At 37.9% G+C, this 20,451-nt stretch overlaps 4 protein-coding genes and 1 long non-coding RNA gene across 8 annotated transcripts in view; 3 read left to right on the plus strand and 2 right to left on the minus strand.

The window, feature by feature from the left end:
• Positions 1-10,989, plus strand: part of LOC127062704 (netrin-1-like) — a 104,340-nt gene extending 93,351 nt beyond the window's left edge. The window contains exons 5-7 of the mRNA XM_050991366.1: positions 7,160-7,228; positions 8,685-8,895; positions 9,020-10,989. Coding sequence (XP_050847323.1) covers positions 7,160-7,228; positions 8,685-8,895; positions 9,020-9,164 — 425 coding nt within the window. The 3' untranslated portion in view covers positions 9,165-10,989. The remainder of the gene's footprint in view (positions 1-7,159; positions 7,229-8,684; positions 8,896-9,019) is intronic.
• The window catches only part of LOC127062759 (uncharacterized), a 67,538-nt gene extending 53,906 nt beyond the window's left edge, over positions 1-13,632 (minus strand). For all 3 annotated transcript variants that reach the window (XR_007781190.1, XR_007781191.1, XR_007781189.1), the window contains exons 1-2: positions 13,279-13,632; positions 2,934-3,117 (exon numbers count right to left, since the gene is read on the minus strand). This is a non-coding gene — a long non-coding RNA (uncharacterized LOC127062759). The remainder of the gene's footprint in view (positions 1-2,933; positions 3,118-13,278) is intronic.
• A 160-nt stretch (positions 13,633-13,792) lies between these two features.
• Positions 13,793-15,047, plus strand: LOC127062743 (NADH dehydrogenase [ubiquinone] flavoprotein 2, mitochondrial). The gene is made up of 4 exons (XM_050991440.1): positions 13,793-13,937; positions 14,089-14,151; positions 14,225-14,683; positions 14,771-15,047. Exons 1-4 carry the CDS (start codon positions 13,881-13,883, stop codon positions 14,942-14,944), a joined length of 753 nt encoding a protein of 250 aa, XP_050847397.1. The 5' UTR covers positions 13,793-13,880; the 3' UTR covers positions 14,945-15,047.
• Positions 15,048-15,185: 138 nt separating this feature from the next.
• LOC127062708 (mismatch repair endonuclease PMS2) lies at positions 15,186-18,164 on the plus strand. Of its 2 annotated transcripts, XR_007781182.1 has the most exons (6): positions 15,186-15,429; positions 15,516-15,675; positions 15,832-17,060; positions 17,146-17,395; positions 17,463-17,961; positions 18,047-18,164. XR_007781182.1 is itself a non-coding variant. In XM_050991374.1 (5 exons), the coding sequence occupies exons 1-5, from the start codon at positions 15,343-15,345 to the stop codon at positions 17,789-17,791; spliced, it is 2,055 nt and encodes a 684-aa protein (XP_050847331.1). In that variant the 5' UTR covers positions 15,186-15,342; the 3' UTR covers positions 17,792-18,164. The 2 variants fall into 2 exon arrangements, 1 of the variants encoding a protein (XP_050847331.1); XM_050991374.1 differs by having other exon boundaries at positions 17,463-18,164.
• Positions 17,949-19,971, minus strand: LOC127062718 (glutamate-rich WD repeat-containing protein 1). Its single transcript, XM_050991401.1, has 4 exons — positions 19,863-19,971; positions 19,106-19,601; positions 18,575-18,982; positions 17,949-18,501 (listed from the first exon to the last, which is right to left on the minus strand). Exons 2-4 carry the CDS (start codon positions 19,597-19,599, stop codon positions 18,012-18,014), a joined length of 1,392 nt encoding a protein of 463 aa, XP_050847358.1. The 5' UTR covers positions 19,600-19,601; positions 19,863-19,971; the 3' UTR covers positions 17,949-18,011.
• Between the last annotated feature and the right edge of the window lie 480 nt (positions 19,972-20,451).

Below are 20,451 nucleotides of genomic sequence, written 5' to 3' on the forward strand. Positions count from 1 at the left end.
AGTTGAACATTTCTAGCATACAATATAGGTATGCATGTATATGTTATACATATAATACCAATATCGTTGTCCCAAAGCATATCGAACTACCAGAGACACGAAGCGGTACCACGGTCTACCGTTGGTCTATTACTATCGTTCTAAGGCCGATAGCGTACGATGGTGTTGGTACGTAGCGGTGTCGATAGTGACCGTGACAGTAGCACCTACCTACGACTCCGGTAATGGCGGGTCCAGTCGCGATAAGGATTCGTATTTCTCGCGACCCATCGCTCGTCTTCGATCTTGACTTTCCGTGTGCGAGCTCACCGGAAATTTTCTTTCCAAGAAAAAGAACGCCGGAATAAGAGACGTCTGCGAAAATCGTCCGAGATAAGTATTTCATTTCATTCCGAACTCGCGTATCTCAATGCAAAACCTTCGAGAAATTATTTAAAATCGCGGGTAAGGTAAAACGAAAAGTTCAAAAAAAAAAGAAAGAGAAAAAAGATAAAAGAAAAAGAAAAAACATACAATTTTCGTTCGAGCCGCTCGATTGTCCGCCAACTTCTTTTGTCCCTAACTTCCTTTTCGGTAGACGAGAAACTGTCGGACAGGTTCTCTCTCTCTCTCTCTCTCTCTCTTTCTCTAGCTCATACTCACGATCTCACCGTATTTTTCTCAACGACGAAAACTGACGCAACCCTGGCGCTCCTCGTTTCCGGACAGCCCTTAACGGAGTAATAAACGAGAAATGGTTTCCCAGCAGCAGCCACTACCAACACCAACATCACCATCACCACCATTGCTACCATCACCATCACCATCGTCGTCGACGGCGTTTTATTTCGCGACAGTCGCTTCTGATTTCTCCTAACGAGCGCTCCTGGCTATTCTACGACAGCTAGAAGCGAACACGCTGATAACACGTTAGAGCAACGTTATCACGTAATGAAGAGACATAAATAATTTGAAGACGTACGAATGGTATAACGACTCCACGATCGGATTATATCGATAACTCTGAATCGAGAGAAAGAAAGAACGGTAGATTAATCCTTTATCGAAATCTACTAATAAAGAATCGTCGAATAAATTTATTTCATATACCGGGAACAAATAACGATTTTCCTCCGATTGGAATTTTAACGCTATCCAACGGCTTTTACGATAAAAATTTGAAAAAGATTTATTTTTCTCTCTTTTTTTTTTTTTCTTTTCTTTTTTTTCGCAAACACGTACCCTCTCTTTTCCGATAAAAGCGGAACGAGAGAAAATCGAACGAGTAAATATTATCATCTTTGTTTTGATCCCGCGAATTTAACAATTGCCATTTTGTTTGTAAATTTTGTAATATTTTAATGAATGAAGATCGATAATAGAATCCCTACGACTCATCCTCGAAAGGATACAGAGAAATAGACAGAGGGAGAGAAAGAGAGACCGGAACTGCACGCAAGCCGTAGGAATAGGAGCGTCAACGGGTGGTAGCGGTGGCAGGATATACTACGCCGTTTTCTCTCTCTCTCTCTCTCTCTCTCTCTCTCGCTCTCTTCATTTCTCTCTATCTCACAAGCTCCGCTTCGACGGTGGCGGCTAACCAAATTAAACGTAATTTGAATTTCGTTTGAAATTCAATCGATGCTTCCCCGGTCGATTCTACGACCACGAACCTACGAGTTATCGAATAAAAATGTCGAAAATTCCGTGGCCGTGGAACCGCAACCGGTCACGTTCGTCTACCGGCGGAACTCCCGCGCGGAATTTCGCCAATTCCGGATACGACGAGTGGTAAAATCAGAGAGATAGACAGTAGCAAACTCCTACCACACCGCTACTCGATTTCTCCAAATCCGGAAGCTTCGAGTTTATCCACTCATCCTCGATAACGTTCGGACGTTGTGTGAACGTTGTCGAACAAAAACAACGTTATGCCATTTTGCGATTCCTCGAACCGATACCGGTCGACGTTCTCAAAACAGGCCATTTTTCTCGCGTACTTGAAACGTATAAATTCTTCGGGATAAGCTTTAAAAATAAAAAGAGTAACGAGATCGAAGCCAAAGAAGAGAGAAGCACGTAGACACGAAAGTGACACGTAAATCCAGGGCGGATGTGGCAACGAGAGCAGCATGCTCGTAAACGCGAATCGATCGCGAAGGGATGAAGGGTATGGTAAAGAGTAGAGAATAGAGAGAGAGAGAGAGAGAGAGAGAGAGAGAGAGAGAGAGAGAGAGAACCGAGACCATAATCCGTTTAATTCCCAGCTAACGAGACGCCCTTTGTGTCGATTAACCCGTGCCAATTCGCGTCCGGCTCGAACGCGAACGCGAACGGGATCGATGCAGTGTAAAGCGTATAAGGTCGACGTTTTCCGATCGAACGATTCGTCCTATCGATCGATATATGTATACGCTAGCAAAGCTCGACACACGAAACTGCTTTTCGATTCTGTTGTCACACCGCGCGCTTCGGGACATTCCAATCAGCGAGATCGGCCCACGTAAATCCGATGTGTTACGCTCCGAAAATCAGGGATTTCCACCGCAGACGATCGAAAGAAGGACGTTTCTACGAGCGTGACAACGACAAATTCGACCGTTCGAAAGCGAACCTTCTCGTTTCGTACGTATTCGGCCGCGCGTCTTCGCGTTCTCGATACTCTTTTCGATTATTTATCGATTATTTTAAGCAAGCGCTAGAGAAGAATTTCTTTTCAACTAGGCCACGTCTAAGCTGACTACGTAAATACGAAAAGTCTTTGATAAAGATAGAAGAGGATGAACGAATAGATCTGTCTGGCTCGAGGCCATAGGACAGAAGTAGCAATTACCTACTTGCACAGTTGGTATACCCACTTATACGGATATAGAAAAAAGGTAGAGAACGAGAGAGACGGAGAGACAGAGAAAGAGAATAAGAAAAATGGAAATACATTCTCTTATATTCCTTACGCATGGATGCCGTTGGGAGACGTTTCTCGGACAAGGTGTGTGACGGTTCACCGACTAAATCCAGAAGCAGTCAGGAAAGATTTCCGAGAAGCCTGAGAGACGTGGAAGAAACTCACTCGGTTGTAGGAGATGTAGGAGGCTGCTCTGCTCGTATATTTCTTTTCTGCTCTTCCTCTACGCGTTCCTGGAATAAAGAGATTATATTTATGAATACCAGAGAGGATTAACACGGTGTTCTTTGTAAATGACGAGAGAGAGAAAATTCAAAGACTTTTAACGCGAGTTACGTAAAATTTCATCGCTTTCCCAAAGAATTCTATGCAACTTGCAAGAAGAAGGATTCGAGAGATGGAACGACGATAGCTTTCAGAGTCGATTAAAATCGTGGTACCTTATCGCGAGTCTCCTACGACTTCCGAGCGCAGGAAGTAGAAGAGGAGATTGCTTTGAAATCACTTTACTTTCTCGTAATTCATCTCCGCGGTCCGTTCGAAGGGTCCACGGAACGGATCTCGATTCCGTCCCTTGTATTTCATAAAGCGAATGGACATTTAGTTTCGCGTCTTACGTCGCAAGAAGAAAAACGAGGTTTGCACATTTTTACAACGGATACCAAGTCATCTCGCGGCGGCTCTTGAAATCAAACGTAAAGCTATAAATATACGAAGAAAGCTCGACAAGGACGAGTAAGCATACGTACGAAGAAAAGCTCTATACCATTGTACGTTGTTGAAAATTTCGTAACGACTAACGCCCGCCCGTCGGTCTTCGAGTTGCCCTCTGTGTTTTCTTTGCCAGCTAAAAAGATCGCGCGGGTTAACGGGAATTTACGAAATTCTTGTTAAGCCTTCGAAAAGTGTTGGTAGCCGATGCCACGGCGTATCTTGCCAAGGAAAACACCATCGCAGCACGCGCGATTAATCTACGTCCGCCGTTGGCAAAGCTCTCTTCGCCGAAGAAGCCTTGAAATTCGAAACTAACGCGCGACGCCTTTAAAAAAAGATCCGCGATCGTAGGATAGAGAAGAGAGAAGAGAGAAGAGAGAATGAGAGAAAGAGAGACGGCCGAACCATAAAATGGCCATTTCTATTGATTCCTAAGGAAGGTTTATTACGAAACGAATACTATTTATGACTCCTATTTCACGGTTTCGCATCGATGGATCAAATTGCAAAGATACATACGTCCGAACGTACGAGTTTATAACGTGCTACAATTAAAATATGTAGATACACGTTCGGTATAAATCTTTTAAACGTGCTATAAACTTGACGAAGCGAGTGAATGAAGCGCTATGAATGGCGGCTCCTCCAAAGAAGCACCTCGTGAATGGATACGCCCGGTTGTACGATGCGTACGCACGCACGCACGCACGCACGCACGCTCACGCAGGAAACGGTCTCTACGAATACTCGAATGATTTTCATCCTAACTCGGCACTAAAGTCAGTTAAGGAGGAAGTCGTAAAACCTATTTCATCGTCCATACCATATCGTAAAATATTATCGGCACTCGAATTCATTTCCATAGATTCTCTTCTTTCAACCAAAAGAAAGTCGACATAAATGTTCCCTTAGAATTTCTCATTTAAAGTTTGCCTTTGGAACGAACAGGAACGAAGAATTAGAAAATTTGTAGATTAGCAGAAAACGGAAGAGACAGAGGGAAAGAGATAAACGTCCTTTTCATCGATAGCACGTGATTTCTATCGTACTATCAATTATATTCCGAAAACGTGTGATAATTATCAGGTAGAAACGCGCTTCCAGCAAAGGATCACGGCCTCGTCGAAACGTATGCGCTTTCCCACGAGAGAGTATTACTCGCGGTCGGGCCAAAATTATAGGCTGCCTATTACACGGCTAGAACGATACTAGAATGGTGAAGAGAAATAGCTACGAAAACAAGAAAAGTGCGTGCTTCCTTTCTCGCCTCTCGGTCTCTCTAAATTGTACGACTGTTTAAGTCGCTAAACCATCGAGCGTGTTAAAACGATAGGCGGCAGAAGCAATGAAAGAGAACGAGGAAGAGAGCCAATGAGAGAGAGCTACGATCGAGAGAGAGAGAGAGAGAGAGAGAGAGAGAGAATGAAGAAAGCTGGACAAAGAGAAGGAACTTGGCTTTTCCACGAACGCGTCGAACGATAATTATGAAATTCCTGCAAAATGCTTTTGCACGCAATCAGCGTAGAGGGAACGCACGTGTGTGTAAGTACACGCCTCGGCTCGGTTTATTCAAGCAACTCGAGTCGAACACGAAGCGTGTCGGTCCTCTTCGTCCTTCCTGCATGCTTTCTTGTCTTCCTTCTCTCTTTTTTTTTCGCTCTCTCACCTCGTCGCGTTTCGCAGTCTTCTCGAGCGAAGCGCGAGCCGCGTAAAATGCCTCTCGTGCTTTGACGGTTATTACGGATTCCTTAGCGAGAAACGATACACGCGAGTAAACGCGCACTGGAAAATAAAGAGGAACGAAGAAAAGAGTCCAGCTCGCGTGCAACGCCTCTCTCTCTCTCTCTCTCTCTCTCTCTCTCTCTCTCTCTCTCTCTCTCTCTCTCCTCTTCGATAATTAACAAACTCTTCTTAGTAAATGACATTCGCGCTCATCTCGATTCTCCTAGAGTATTTTCAACTCGTACTCGATGAAACCGTAAACGATGTTCGTTTACCGAACACGCCGACTTGTTATCGCTTTCTCGTAGAAGAAGAATCTTCCTCTAGAGTAGTCTTTTACACGTCTTTCGATCCTACCTACCTTCCTTCCCTTTCGTCGATCTCTCTGTATCGGAGATAAATATTATGATGTAAAGTCGAGGACACTAGAAACTACATCTAATAATCGTTTCAATAAAGTCGTTTGAAGGATAATCTCGTGACACGTTACTCTTCCTTTTGAGAAGCCATAAGGAAGTGGAAAAACGTGTATCACTTTCTCTCTTCGTCTTTCCTACGAGAAAGCATTGTCTTCTTCTTTTTCTTCTTCTTCTACTACTAGCTCTCCCTATCCATTCGTCTCTATCTAAACCTCGCTAACTCAGGACCGTAACATATATCCCGTAGAATTAATTGAGTCTCGCTCTCCGAGTCGCATTATATACGCTGACCGTGCCGGTCGAGATAATAGATGGATAACCGAGACTAGATAATAGATATGGCACCGGGGAGAATGATAATGGCCGATGTCAAGTGCGAGACGAGACAAGCCGAAGTAATCTCTAAGTGTCGGTGATGTATCGTACACATATGTATATAACAAAGTGAGCCATTAACTATTGCCAACCGAAATGAATTTTTATGTAACGACTTTGAAGAACTAACATTTTATTTTCTAATATTCTATATAACAGTTTAAGCAAGAATTAAATCGATAGAAAATCGTTTTACTCGACGATATGTAGTTATTAATGTTAACCGGCTTCTTCCTCGTCGTCGTCGTCGTCGTCGTCGTCGTCATGACGTCATAATGCATCCGACATCGCGTGACAAGGTACCACGCGAAGAGATCCGTCTCTTCTCCTACCGCGCTTTTAACCGGTACACACTCGACCTGTCCTTCCCTCCCTCTCGTTCCTCTTCTCCCTCTTCCTCTAGAACTCCGTTTGGCCTTCCTTGCTTGGAGGCACCAAGTGTACCGAAGTGGATAATACGATGGTTAGGGCGAAAGACGGACCAGACGAATGCCTCGGGAATTTGCGAGAAGCTAAACGTCGACGGCTACAACACGACGACCGATGCACTTTCGGCTTCGTCGTATTTACACGTATATATGTGTGTGTATATATATATACATATATAAAATGCAGCACGAAAGAAATAGAAAAAAAATAAATGCAAGTATTATTTATGATCGAGGAAACGTTTTCTCAAACTATTCTTTCGTAGATACAATAAACGCTTATATCCAAGCAAGAGCTTGAATTCGCTTCGTAGGATAGAATTTTCGTGCCTCTGGCCAAACATGAATATGCGATTTCAAATTTTAGTATCGTACACGATGTTTCATTAGGATGCAAATTATTCATTCATAAGGCTTGTATATACGGCCATGGAATAACCGCGTTAATGCCGGTATCGTTTCGATGGATACCGAGACATTACCATTGGATGCGTTTAACGAAGTGTTCGAATCGTTCCTACTCGCCTTTAATGCCTCATCAAATTTTCTCTATAAATCTAATCAAATTCTAATATATTAACGCCCTCCCTTATTATTTCTATCTTCTTTTGTTGCAGATCAATGTGGAAAGTGTCGGGCGAGCACGAAGAGACTGAATCTGAACAAATACTGCAAAAGAGATTACGGTGAGTACGTAGCAAAAAGAAAAAGAAAAAGAAAAAAAAAGGAAATCTAAATTAATTTGAAACAGAATACAAACCACGTAAAATAGAAAGAGAGAAAGTTAAAAAAGAAAGAACGTTGGTTTCGGGTCAAAGTTCCTAAAGAAGAAGTTGAGAAGAGAAAAGGGAAGAGAGAAAAGAGAAAAGAGAACAAGTCCTGTACGAGTGATCTACACATGGGCCAGGCTCTCGACGATTCGCATCACCTCTTTTCCTTCTCTTCTTCCTCTTTCTTCTCCCTTTCCTGTTCGTTCGTTCGTTCGTTCGTTCGTTCGTTCGGTGGCGCGATGCTGGTGTGTGCAAGGCGGCTCGTTCAAAAAAAGTGAAAGGCTCGCCGTTTTAGCGGGTAGAACTTTCAATAATAGAAAGGCATGCTTTTGAGCTGTGGTCCAGTACGCCGGGCCACGGTTTTAGGCTCGTTCTCCCTCTTCATCTTTTTCTCTCTCTCTCTCTCTCTCTCTCTCTCTCTCTCTCGCCATCCTTCATTCTCTAACTCCTCTCTTCCTTCCTTCTCTCGTCCGTTTGCTTGATTCAGCGCAGATAAATCTTCAACAGGTCTGCACTTAGCTGTCTCCGTCTTGGAATAGAAGCTGAAACGACCACACGACGTACTATCATTCTTCCTTTTATTTTCTCTTTCTTTTTATCTATTCCTCTCTTTCTTTCTCTTTCTCTTTCTGTTTCTGTTTCTGTTTCTCTCTTTCGTGTCGTTTTGCGGAAGCAAATCCGATAAGGGAACAATCGAGAACATTACGAAAATAGCATAAACCGATTCAACGAAGAAGGAAGGTCAGTAACAAAAGTTTTCCAGCTCAACGTGCGAAGATATATTACTTACTCGAAAACTAACATTATTGATTGTAAAAAAAGAAAAAGAGAAAGAAGAAAAAATGCGATCCGTTATCGAAAGGACGTGAGAGTACAACGTCGATCCTTTCAGTCAACCATCTCTCTTCTCCGATCGAGTAATGAATGGTTCGATCGAAAGTACCGCTCGACGTTGAGTCGGTTTCGACGGGCGCACCGGCCATGACCCTGGTCCTTGGCGAAAGGCTAATAGTATCCCTGTCCTGCGAACGACAGGATCGATGGATACGATCGTAATAAGAGAAAGAGAGTAATAAAAGCAAAAGCTGTTTTGCAAACCACAACCCTATTCCCCAGACGTTTTCCCTTCGTCTGTGGGAGACCACGACCTCCTTCCAAATACTCGACACGTATATTTATATATATATAGATACATACATATGTATACATATATATTGTACCTGCGTATATCACGTGTATGCGTATGTATGTATATGTTTATTTATGTATATATATTGTACATATGTATGGCACGTGTGTACATCTCGATTTTCAATGAAATGTGTTAAATTACCGTTTGTTAATTCGAAACGATTCGTCCCCATTTTTCTAGCTATACTTGGAAGAATAACGGACAGGCACAAGAAGAGCGATGGTTCGCAAAGCGGTAGTAGCGTGTCTGGGACATCTTGGATACGCTTCACATTGAACGTCGATTTTATATACAAGAAGAATCCAAACTCGAGGATTCGACGCGGCGACATACCACTGTACGTGCACTCCGCCGATTTGGCTTGCAGATGCCCCAAGATCAAACCCAACAAGTGAGTATTTGCAAATTATAACGAGTAGTAATAAATATTAGAAACGTATCATCCTTTGTAATATGTATATACGTATATATTGAAGATCTCAGAAACAAAACGTTGATTCTCGTCGTGTCCATAGATCGTACTTGATCCTCGGCCAAGAGAGCGACGGTGGAGGTCAAGGTGGTCTCACTGTGACGCAGAGATCGATCGTCATCGAGTGGCGCGACGAATGGCATCGTCGAATGCGTCGCTTCCAACGTAGAGCAAGATCGTGCCATTGAAGGAGCAGCAAGTCATCGGCACATGCGAGGACGTAGAGAGAGAGAGAGAGAGAGAGAGAGAGAGAGAGAGAGAGAGAGAGAACGAAGGAAGATTACAAAGAAGGATTCGCCCCACCCGCCTTTATAGAGGAGCCTGCTACCTTGATTTTTCTAATCGCGAATACCGCCCGAGTATCGATCGGTGGTTCAACTCGCGAACGCTCGCGATGATTCCGTTTACGGTCCGCGATAAGAAAGAAAGAAAAACAAAAAAAAAACAAAAAAAAATATATAAAAAATACAAAAAAGATCCCCCAAAAAAATTACAAAACAAAAAAATTAAAAAAAGAAAAATAAAGAAAAAATAAGTCAAGGCGAATATCCATACTCGCGCGTCAGCTCGATTATCTCCAGCGCGAGTATCGATAATCGTGCGTCTTCCGTGCTCGATGTCCACCATACCATTAACTATCTCGCACTGGTGTGCCGGTATTATTCGAGACGCTACCGTTTACCGAAGATAAAGATAAAGGTTTCAAGCGCGTAAAGCTCGTGCGTTCGATGCTTCAAATTTTGATTTACTCGCGGCGGTGTCGGCGGCAATAGTAGCAGCAGCAGCAGCAGCAGCAGCAGCAGCAGCAGCAGCAGCAGCAGCAGCAGCAGCAGCAGCAGAAGCAGCATCAGTAGTAGCGGCAGTTTCGCCTTAAGTCGTTCTCAACCCTTCTGTCGAAAACGAGCGTGCGAACGTGAGAGAGAGAAAGAGAGAAAGAGAAAGAGAAAGAAAAAAAGAGAGACAGCATGAACGAGCACGCGACCCGAGAGAATGAATGCGTGTGTAAATGAATGCGAGCGAGAGAAAGAGAGACAGAAAGAGAGAGAGAGAGAAAGAGAGAAAAGAAAGAGAGAGAGAGAGAGAGAGAGAGAGAGAGAAAGAAACAAGTGGACAAGCTAGTGAAACGAGAAGAGTTAAGCGCAAGGCACGGAATATATTTAGCTGTCGTATATTATCATCAAAGCCATATCGTGCTGTCGGCTCAAGGAGCGAAGAACCGTCGGCTTTGGACATACGTTGGACACGAGCCACGATTACGAAGGCCCCAAAACGGTCCTCCGCTTACCGACATTTCGCAGCCACAGAAAATCGCTTCCTCCTCGTGTCGTCTCGCGACTCGCGCGATTCCAAAGACACGATCTTTTCGCGTTTAACACAACATTATACATTTTTACCGATAAAAGTTAAGAAACCTTAAAGACCACGTATACATATACATACATACATACGTACATACATACATACGTACATACATACATACATACATACATAGATACATACATACATAGATACATACGTGCAAAAGTCATACTCCTTTACGATATAAATGTCTCGAATGTTTCGAATAAATCGAAGTGTTACTTAACTATTGTCGGTAGGTTTAATTTCCGTAAATAAATTGAAACGATCGACTTCTCCTTTCGTTTCGCGTTAATGCGAATAAAAGGACGAGCGGCGGCGAAACCATGAGAATTCCGCAAGACCGTGCGACCGACGACTGTAAATGGCACAAAACTTCCATATACGCTAGCCCCGAGGCCTTTCCTCGAGCCCACCTCCTTCCTCCTACTCCGTCTCCTACATCGCCTCTTCTTTTTTAATTTATTTATTCTTCTTCGCTCGTACGACGATAACGCGTCGACACGACACGACACGAAACATCCTACGCTCAACACGCACCTACACACATATATACACACGCGCACGTACGGACAGACAGACGGACAGTGGACACGGTCATACAAGTATTTCCGTACACACGCTCGTACACACACACACACACACACACACGCGCGCGAAAAAAAAAGAAAAAGAAAACAAAAACAACAGAAAAAGAAAAAAACAAAAAGTAATGATTACACGCGTTCGTTGAATGTAGATTTTCTTGTACATTTTCTATATAAATTATTAAGACCTTTTTCTAGCTGATATTATGTATTATTAATGACTTACTTATGTATGTAGATGAGAAGAAATGGTAGAGAGGCTAAGCAGCCGAAGAAGCGCGTCGCAATATAACTACACTGCCTTTATCGATCACTGCCGACGATCGTCCGTTCCACGGATCGATGGATCGACGCGTCGAAACGAGAGAATATCAGCCCGTTTTATGATCGATCGTATGCATTCTTCGAGCCTAACGTGATACAGAAGATATTGAAAATTCGGCGGGTTTTTAGAAAATACAAAAGAGAAAAAAACAAATTCTTGATATATCGTTAAGACACGTTATAGGTTACTTAGGTTCGATATCACGAGGATATTTCAAGATCGATCCATGATAATCGATAAAATCAAGTTCCTAAGCACGACGACCGTTAATTTTCTTGGTGCCAGGAACAGAAAAAGAAGGAAGGCCCGTGTTTCCTCGGAAGGACATAAGCGTGTACATGTACCTTCGCGTATAATGAGAAAGTCTAGAACGAGAAACGCTACTTTCGATCGGCGACGCTCACACGTACTTACTTACTTGCTTGCTCTCTAAAGACGATCGAGAAAAGGTATATCGTTTACGGGCAAAACGCGTATCGAAGATTTGCGATCTTCGCAATTCGCTTCGGATGCTGTCGATATGCGATATGCGACACGTGCAACTGGTTGCAAGGCGACGCGAGATGAAAATATGCGACCGTTCAAAGAGAAAAAGAGAGAGAGAGAGAAAGAGAGAGAAATAAAAAAAGAGAAAGAGAGAACTGCGCAAGATCCGATTGTCTGTCTCCGTCGTCTACGCTAGAATTACATGTATAAAATGTACCAACTATAAGATAACGCTATTTAGATTAAGATTCAAGAAAAAAGTTATATCGTATATTCGCAGTTTAGCTGGCAACAGTTAGTAACAAAGAAAAAGACCGAAGAGAAAAGATCGAAACGGCGCGCGATCCTCCTCCAATTTTTGATCGTCGATCTGTAACACTTTTTCATAGATCTCCTTAACGATCTTTTAGCTTCTCTAATTCGTTATTTTTTCTCCTTGAAAGAGAGAGATCATCGTCTTATTTAAATAGAGGAGCCATTCGTTAACGCGACGATACACTTTATACTTCATATTTTATATTCCATCGTTGTTTTGTCCCGTCGAATATATATATTCGACGATTTATTCATTCGATCGACGATCGCTAGCGCAGCACGAATAAGAGGAAACGAATGTTAAAGGATTTCCGATCATGCCAATATATCGTAGAATATACGCGATGTCACATTAAGTGTGCTATTTATACCTCCAAATTATTATATCGATTGCTACTACTGTACCACACAATTATGGAACTTAGACGCGATTAAATTATTAGATGTACCGTTGTGTATTGTGATGTAATAAATGTGACTAGTTGTACGAGAAATAAAATGCAATGCGTATGAAAGAAAGTCTAAAATCCTTACTTCATTTATTCCCTCAACGATATTCCAACTAAGCCAAGTATTCCATTTCTACGAGACGGATAAACAAATTCATATATCGTTTTTTGATATCGGTAACGCCACGTAGCGAGCTAAATAGCAAAGTTAACGATCTACCAAACTTATCGACCGTAACGTAACGCAATGAATTTATAAAACTTGACCGACTTCTAATCGGAAAAAAAGAAATCTGCATTACCATAATACTCTATCGATAATAACGTTGCGTCACGCTCGTGAATCAACCGTTCATCGGATAAAGTAGATCTACGAACGAATATTTACCGACTAGACATCGAAAACCGACTTTCTTATAAAGTTAAAATCGTTAAAATAAAATATCACTGGAGTTACTTGGCGAATTTAAAGAAAAAAAATGGCTACTATATAATTAGAGAATATATTCTTTTTCGTGGAAAAATTTTCTCTCTATTGCGATTTATAACCTATATATCGATATCGAATAAAACAATCCATACTATTATAGATAATCTATAATTACATGAAATTATGCTCCCTGCGATTCAGATAATTCGTTTCAACGCAAATTACCAGCTAAAATTCAAATTATTTCAACTTTATAAGCATCGGAAGATCATTTTCTTACGAGTCAGGGAATCAGTCGAACAAATGCTAGGAAAATATTGATATCGTTTAAAAAATATTAGATAACAATACCTGTTATTCTAGGATCGTTTTCCTGCATGATCTAGATGAAAATTTGATGTTGTTGAAAATCAATTGTTGGGAAAGCAAAAAATATCAGGATCACAACGTTCCGGTAACAACATGGTCGCCTTGTTGCCGCGAAAATGAGAAGAATTTCGGACCGACCGTGATCCGATTGGCTGTTCATTAATTCACTGATATCACGTGACTTCATAAATGCATATTTCTAATAACCGATATTCTACGTATCAACTTTTTAAACTTTTCAGTCTAACTAAAACTCTATATCACATTATACGTGAATAAATACTTTTGAAAAAGCAAAAGACGATGACGGTAACGCTTCGAAGTATCGCAAGAGACTAACGTCTTATTAAAAGTTGTCTTTATTTATATTTTTCACTTTTGGTTCAACGTATTTAATCTCGTCGTCTTTCCAAACAATGATTAAATTACATATTGTGTATTGTTTGTTTACGTTACTTTTAATAGAAAGGTATATATAACATATAACTCGTACGTACGCCATCTACCGTCTATTATGGTTACGTTATAACCAAACTATCAAAAACATCGATTAACAAAATAACGAAAAATTAGTGTATTCTTGGATGTATTCAACTTCTCTAAATATGTTAACATCTCTTCGTGTACTTCGTACGCTTTTAGTACGTAATTATATATAAAAAAAATTTGTTATTTTTTTGAAATTATTAATTTAATTTTTATTAAATATGATCCAACTATACCTTATGTAACCTTCGAATCATATTAAAATAATTGTTTTTGTTTGACAATTATTACCCGATTTTTCTATAGGCTCCTACAAAGAGCAGAGGAATACAAACGTCTTCTAGCCATGCATCCGAACAGCTCTTCAATGTACGTTATAATATTTTTATTAAATTCTTGACAGCTTTACTTCAAACGTAGTAACATTATCTTTAAATTGTAGCATAGAGATACCGAATATAATAATCCCAATACACCCTTCGAGTTTAATGAAGCAAACAAAAAACGTATTGAAGCTCTTCTAAAAATTTATCCAGAAGGTCACAAACGTGGTGCGATGATACCTCTATTGGATTTAGCTCAAAGACAACACGGTTGGCTACCACTCTCTGCTATGCATAAAGTTGCAGAGATTCTCAATGTACCACGTATGCGTGTTTACGAAGTTGCTACCTTCTATACAATGTTTAACAGAAATCCGATAGGGAAATATCATGTACAAATTTGTACTTGTACTCCATGCTGGTTGCGAGATTCAGATTCTATAGTAAATGCAGTAACCGAAGCTGCATGTTGCGAACTTGGTTGCACTTCTGAAGATAAATTATTTACTGTATCGGAAGTAGAATGTTTAGGAGCATGCGCCAATGCACCAATGTTCCAAGTTAATGACGATTATTATGTAAGTGATTTTAAATTTTCCTTTTTTATAAATAATTCTACCGGTAGAAAACTTAATCTTATTACCTGATTTTATTTATTTCAATAGGAAGATTTGACTCCTGAGAGTGCGGCAAGAATAATTAATGCGTTAAAGAAAGGTGAAAGACCACCGCCTGGTCCTCAAGATTCGCCTAGATTTGCTGCAGATCCAGCTGGTGGATTAACATCCTTGAAAACTCCACCTCCAGGACCAGGATTTAAGATCAGATCAGATCTATAAAATAAATGTAAATACAAATTTAGTGTGTGATGTATGTAAATGATTTAGGAATGTCCAAAAACTTTATAAATAAAGTTTCCAATGATGGAAAAATAGCCATATATTTAATATGTTAATTTTTTTATAAAATTGAATATTATAAAAAAATACATCTTTTTGTGTGAGAAATAATACAGTTCTCAGCGATTACGAAAGACCAATTAAGAAAAAAAAATATACATATAAATATTTTTACAATTTTCAAAAAGTATGCGATAGAAACAATGTAGTTATTAGCCCGGTAAAATTCTCGGCATTTCTCGTCCTGTCGTTTTCTCTGCTAAGTCGTATTAAAAGTAAAAGATTTATAAAAGATATATCTACCAAATTAACTTTTTTTTATTAAACATTGAAGTAAAATGTATGAACCAATTGCAACAACAGAAAAATCACAAAAGATCGAAGCGATAAACAAAGAAACAATACATCGTATTTGTTCTGGACAGGTAAGGTTAACCGTTGAACAAAAGATTAGTTTATATTTATTATTAGTCTCACAATATTTTTAACGTAGAACTATGTAATTATATAGGTAGTGATCGATCTCTCAATTGCTGTAAAAGAATTAGTTGAAAATAGCTTAGACAGTGGAGCTACAATTGTTGATGTAAAATTAACAGATTATGGAAAAACATGTATAACTGTCTCAGACAATGGAAGTGGAGTTGAAGAACAAGATTTTGAAGGATTAGGTCAGTGATTAAATAAAAATATATAATAAGAATTCATAATTTTTTAAGAAGTACTTCTTATGATATCACTCCATAAAGTAAATTTGTTTACGATTAAACTATATGATAGATGGAAATATTTCAAAAAAATTAAAATTTTTTTTCATTACAAAACAGGTTTAAAACATTATACGTCTAAACTCCGTGAATTTTCGGACTTAACAGAAGTAAATACATTTGGATTTCGTGGAGAAGCTCTAAGTTCATTATGTGCATTAGGTGATCTAAGTATCGTAACCAGGCATTTGATCAATGAACACGGGTTTAAGTTAGAATTTGATAGGAATGGTTTATTAAAAAAGAAAGAAATATGTGCTAGAGAAAAAGGAACATCAGTTCATGTAAAAAATATATTTAAAAATCTTCCAGTAAGAGCAAAAGAATTTCATAGAAATATAAAAAAGGAATATACACGTACTATTCAAATATTATACAGTTACTGTCTAGTTTCCGTTAATGCAAAAATAACATGTACGAATACAATCTCTGGAAAATCTTCTAATCTTATCGTAAGCACGGCAAATGCGGATAGCGTTCTTAAAAATATTATTGCTGTCTTTGGTAAAAAATCTGTTGATAGTTTGATCCAAATTGAATTACAACCGCCTGATGAAACAACTCTGGAAGAATACAATCTACCGAATAATTCTAAGATAGACTTTGATTGGGAATGTTATGTTAGCAGCTGTGATCATACCTGTGGTCGTTCTAGTCCTGATAGACAATTTTTTTATGTAAACGGACGACCTTGTGATCTTACAAAAATAAATAAACTAATTAACCACATATATCATAAATATAACAATAAACAATATCCTTTTATATTTTTGAATTTAAAATTAAATCAAGAATGCGCCGATGTTAATGTTACACCAGACAAAAGAACTATTTTGTTCACACAAGAAAAAATAATTTTAGCCTCTATTAAATTTAATCTGATAAAAAAATGGGAATCCATGCAAGGAAATTTTACTGTAAAAGCATTGACAGAATTAAATTTTGGATTCAAAAGAATAGCGTCTAATACTTACGACGATCCACCAGCAAAAAGAATACAAATTTTTCATAGATCTGAAAATGTTAAAAAAAAAGATGAAAAAGAAACGCACGTAAAAACAAATAATGCTTTTGAAGAAAACAATGAAGTTGTAGAAAAATTATTAAACATTGAGATACCTATCAATATAGAAAAAGTAAAAGAAAAATTTTATGAAAAAAAGAATGCATCTAAGAATGATGATATTAAAAAAGGAAAATTGAAGTACAAAGTACGAATAGAAGCTGATCAGAATAACGAAGCTGAGAAAGAACTACAAAGAGAACTTACCAAAGAATCATTTACAAAGGTTATTATAATATCTGTATAATAATCTGTTCTACATTCTAATTGTTTCTATAAATATATAGATCATAAAATATATTATGTTACAGATGGAGATTATAGGACAATTCAATTTAGGTTTTATTATAGCTCTGTTAGAAAATGATCTTTTCATAATTGATCAGCATGCAACAGACGAAAAGTTTCGTTTTGAAAAATTAAGTAATGAGACGAAACTGAAAACACAGAAATTAATTATTCCTAAACCTTTAAATCTTTCATCTTTAAATGAAACTATTCTCATAGAACAACGAGAAATATTCGAAAGTAATGGTTTCGAATTTAAAATAAATACCGAAGGTATACAAATTACGAAAAACGATATTTTATTTATAAGATGCAATAATTAAAAATTATTTTTTTTCAGATAACGTCGGACAACGCGTAGAATTAATCGGAATGCCAGTTAGTGGTGGCTGGCAATTTGGACAAGGAGATATAGAAGAATTAATTTTTTTGATCAAAGAAGGAGTGATAGAAAATAAAGTTTCTTCGGAAATCCCTCGTCCAAGTCGAGTTCGGCAAATGTTAGCGTCAAGAGCATGTCGTAGCGCAGTTATGATCGGTACTGCGTTAAATAATACAGAAATGCAGAAATTAATGATACAAATGAGTCAAATGAAAAATCCTTGGAATTGTCCACATGGTAGACCTACAATACGACATCTATTTTCTTTATTTTTAATGAATAGATAGCACTAAACAGATGTTTCACCTAAGAGATACAAGAATCAATCGAGAAATAAATTTTTTACTCTTGAATAAGTAGCATTTTGTAATACTTATAATAACGTATTACAAAAGTGGCATAATTACTTTAAAATTACGTTAAAATTAATTAAAAAGCACGAAGGAAATTACAAAAAGTATATTCTTTTGAATATTTTGACAATATATAATTAAAATTATAAATTCATTAGACACTAATAGTACGAAATATATTGTACCCAGAATGTGCCGTCGATATTATAGTACCAGGACACTGTGGATGCCAATGTAATTCCTTAATGTCTGTTTGACCTTGATGTATAAACAATAACTGTGGAGGTAAATCTGTTATTTCATTGTCTTTGGATTCTTCCGAATGATCTACTTCTACTGACAGATCCCATTGCGCGATTTGATCATCTGCACCACCTGATGCAAACACAGTGGCTTCTTGAGGATGCCATTCTACAGTTGTTACAGGTGCGGTATGTTGTTTAAAAGTTGCAAGAGGAGTTGATCCATTTGGACTAAATTCCCTCAAGTCCCATATGCAAAGTAATCCATCATCTCCTCCAGACACAAGGAATTGATTTTCTTTGCGATTCCAAGAAATAACATTAATATCTGCAGTGTGTGTTCCAGAGACCGACAGCATACACGCGGATTGTGGGCTGACCCTTGTATCCCATATCTTTATACTATACAAAAAGAAAATCTCTTTCAATTGGAAGCACATACTAATATTTTTAAGTAATATATATAATAGAAAACCTTTTATCGACCGAACAAGAAGCCAAAACATTTCTTTCATTAGGAGACCACTGAATATCTTCTACGCTATATGGTGCATGTGAATTATAAGGCCTTTGATCGACTTGCCAAGTTGCACTAGTATCATTTCCACTGATGCGCCATATGTGTATATTACCCTTACAGTCTCCAGAAGCTAATGTGCCTTTTTCTGTAGGACACCAATCAAGACCATATCCTTCTGTAAGATGTCCATTAAAAGTAAACAATGGTTTTACACCACCATCAGGTTTCTCACATCTTTTACGATATGAAAGAAGCGACGCAGTATTATCAACTGCTTTTAATTGTTCATTCAAATTCCAAAGGTTTACTCGACCTAATTCACTCCAACTTGCTGCTAACGTTGTATGTTCAATTTGCGTACATCTAAGAATTTTGTTATGGTTGTATTTTATATAAACGTATTAATAATAATATGTATTTGAAATTATATATCGTACCATGAATATATACAAACAATATATTAATTATATATATTTATACATTTACCTTACTCTATTAACACACCCTTGATGTTTAATTGGAGCAACCGTCATAACAGGAATCCGTTCATTATTTTCATCTTCAGAATCACTCGATTCATCTTCCGAATCTATATCTTTTATGCCATGCAAATTTGACATTTTCATAACAAGAAGATTATTTACATGTGCTTTAGCAGCCTGGGTACCAGCAACCAGGTACATGCTAAGAGGATAAGTTTCTCTATCGCTACCAAGATCATCTAAGATTACGTCAAAGCTAAGACACGGTGCACCAGATTGTGCATGATGCAACATACGATACGTAGATTTATCGACAACAAGTTCCTCCTCTGCATCTAAAGGTTGTCCAGGTAAATATACTTTTGATTCTATTTTACTACCGTTTTGATCTTCGTTTTCATTTTCTGTAATTTTTTCACTTTCCGCATCCTCGCTACTATTATCCATACTTTCATCTTCAGTATCATTCATTGTTTCATGATCCATTTTTTCCGACATACCTTTATAAAAATTTAGAAAAAAGGAGAATAAATAATATCGACTATCGCTAATTTTATCGACTTATCGGTGAATAATTACAATATAATGCGTTATTCTTTAAGAGTTGTACAAAGAGAAATTAACCTCAAATCTCAAAAAATGATACTAATTACATACATAATTATTAATAATAATATATATAATATTGAATTAATATTAAATTTTAAATATTACTTAACAGATGCGTAAGAATGTTAGAAAAATATCAAACATTAATTTACCTTCAACAAATTTCAAGTTTGTGTATATTATTTAATTGCACCGTGCACACGTGTATACGACAGATTCCAAATGCGGTACGATCTACTACCGCCACCTATATTTAAACATAGTAAATGACATCAATAGAACAATAATATAAAAATTGATTAAATCAATAAATAGAATGTTAGCTGTGATTTTTTTTCATTTTATTTATATAAATATTTTTTGTAAATTCTATTAACGATTGTTCAATAAATACACGTTAAATATATCTTGCAAGCAATACTTTTCACTAGATTAACCATAATATATTAGAAATCATACCGAATTTGTAAGAAATTATTCGCAACAAACTGTTATATAAATACATACTGTTATTAAATGATACACCGAATAAAAATAATCACTATAATATAATTAATAATAAATATATTATTAATATCTATATAATAAATAAATCTTAGTATCTAGTACCCCTGTGGGGAATTTCAAATCCTAGAGATATTATTATACTTAATTAAATTATGATATTCACAAAGCAAATGTTATATATAATTTAAATCCTATGATATTCGAAATTTTAAAGATAAGTAATTGTAAATAAAA

The sequence above is a fragment of the Vespula vulgaris genome, chromosome 3 (assembly GCF_905475345.1).
Source record: "Vespula vulgaris chromosome 3, iyVesVulg1.1, whole genome shotgun sequence".
Lineage (NCBI taxonomy): Eukaryota > Metazoa > Arthropoda > Insecta > Hymenoptera > Vespidae > Vespula > Vespula vulgaris.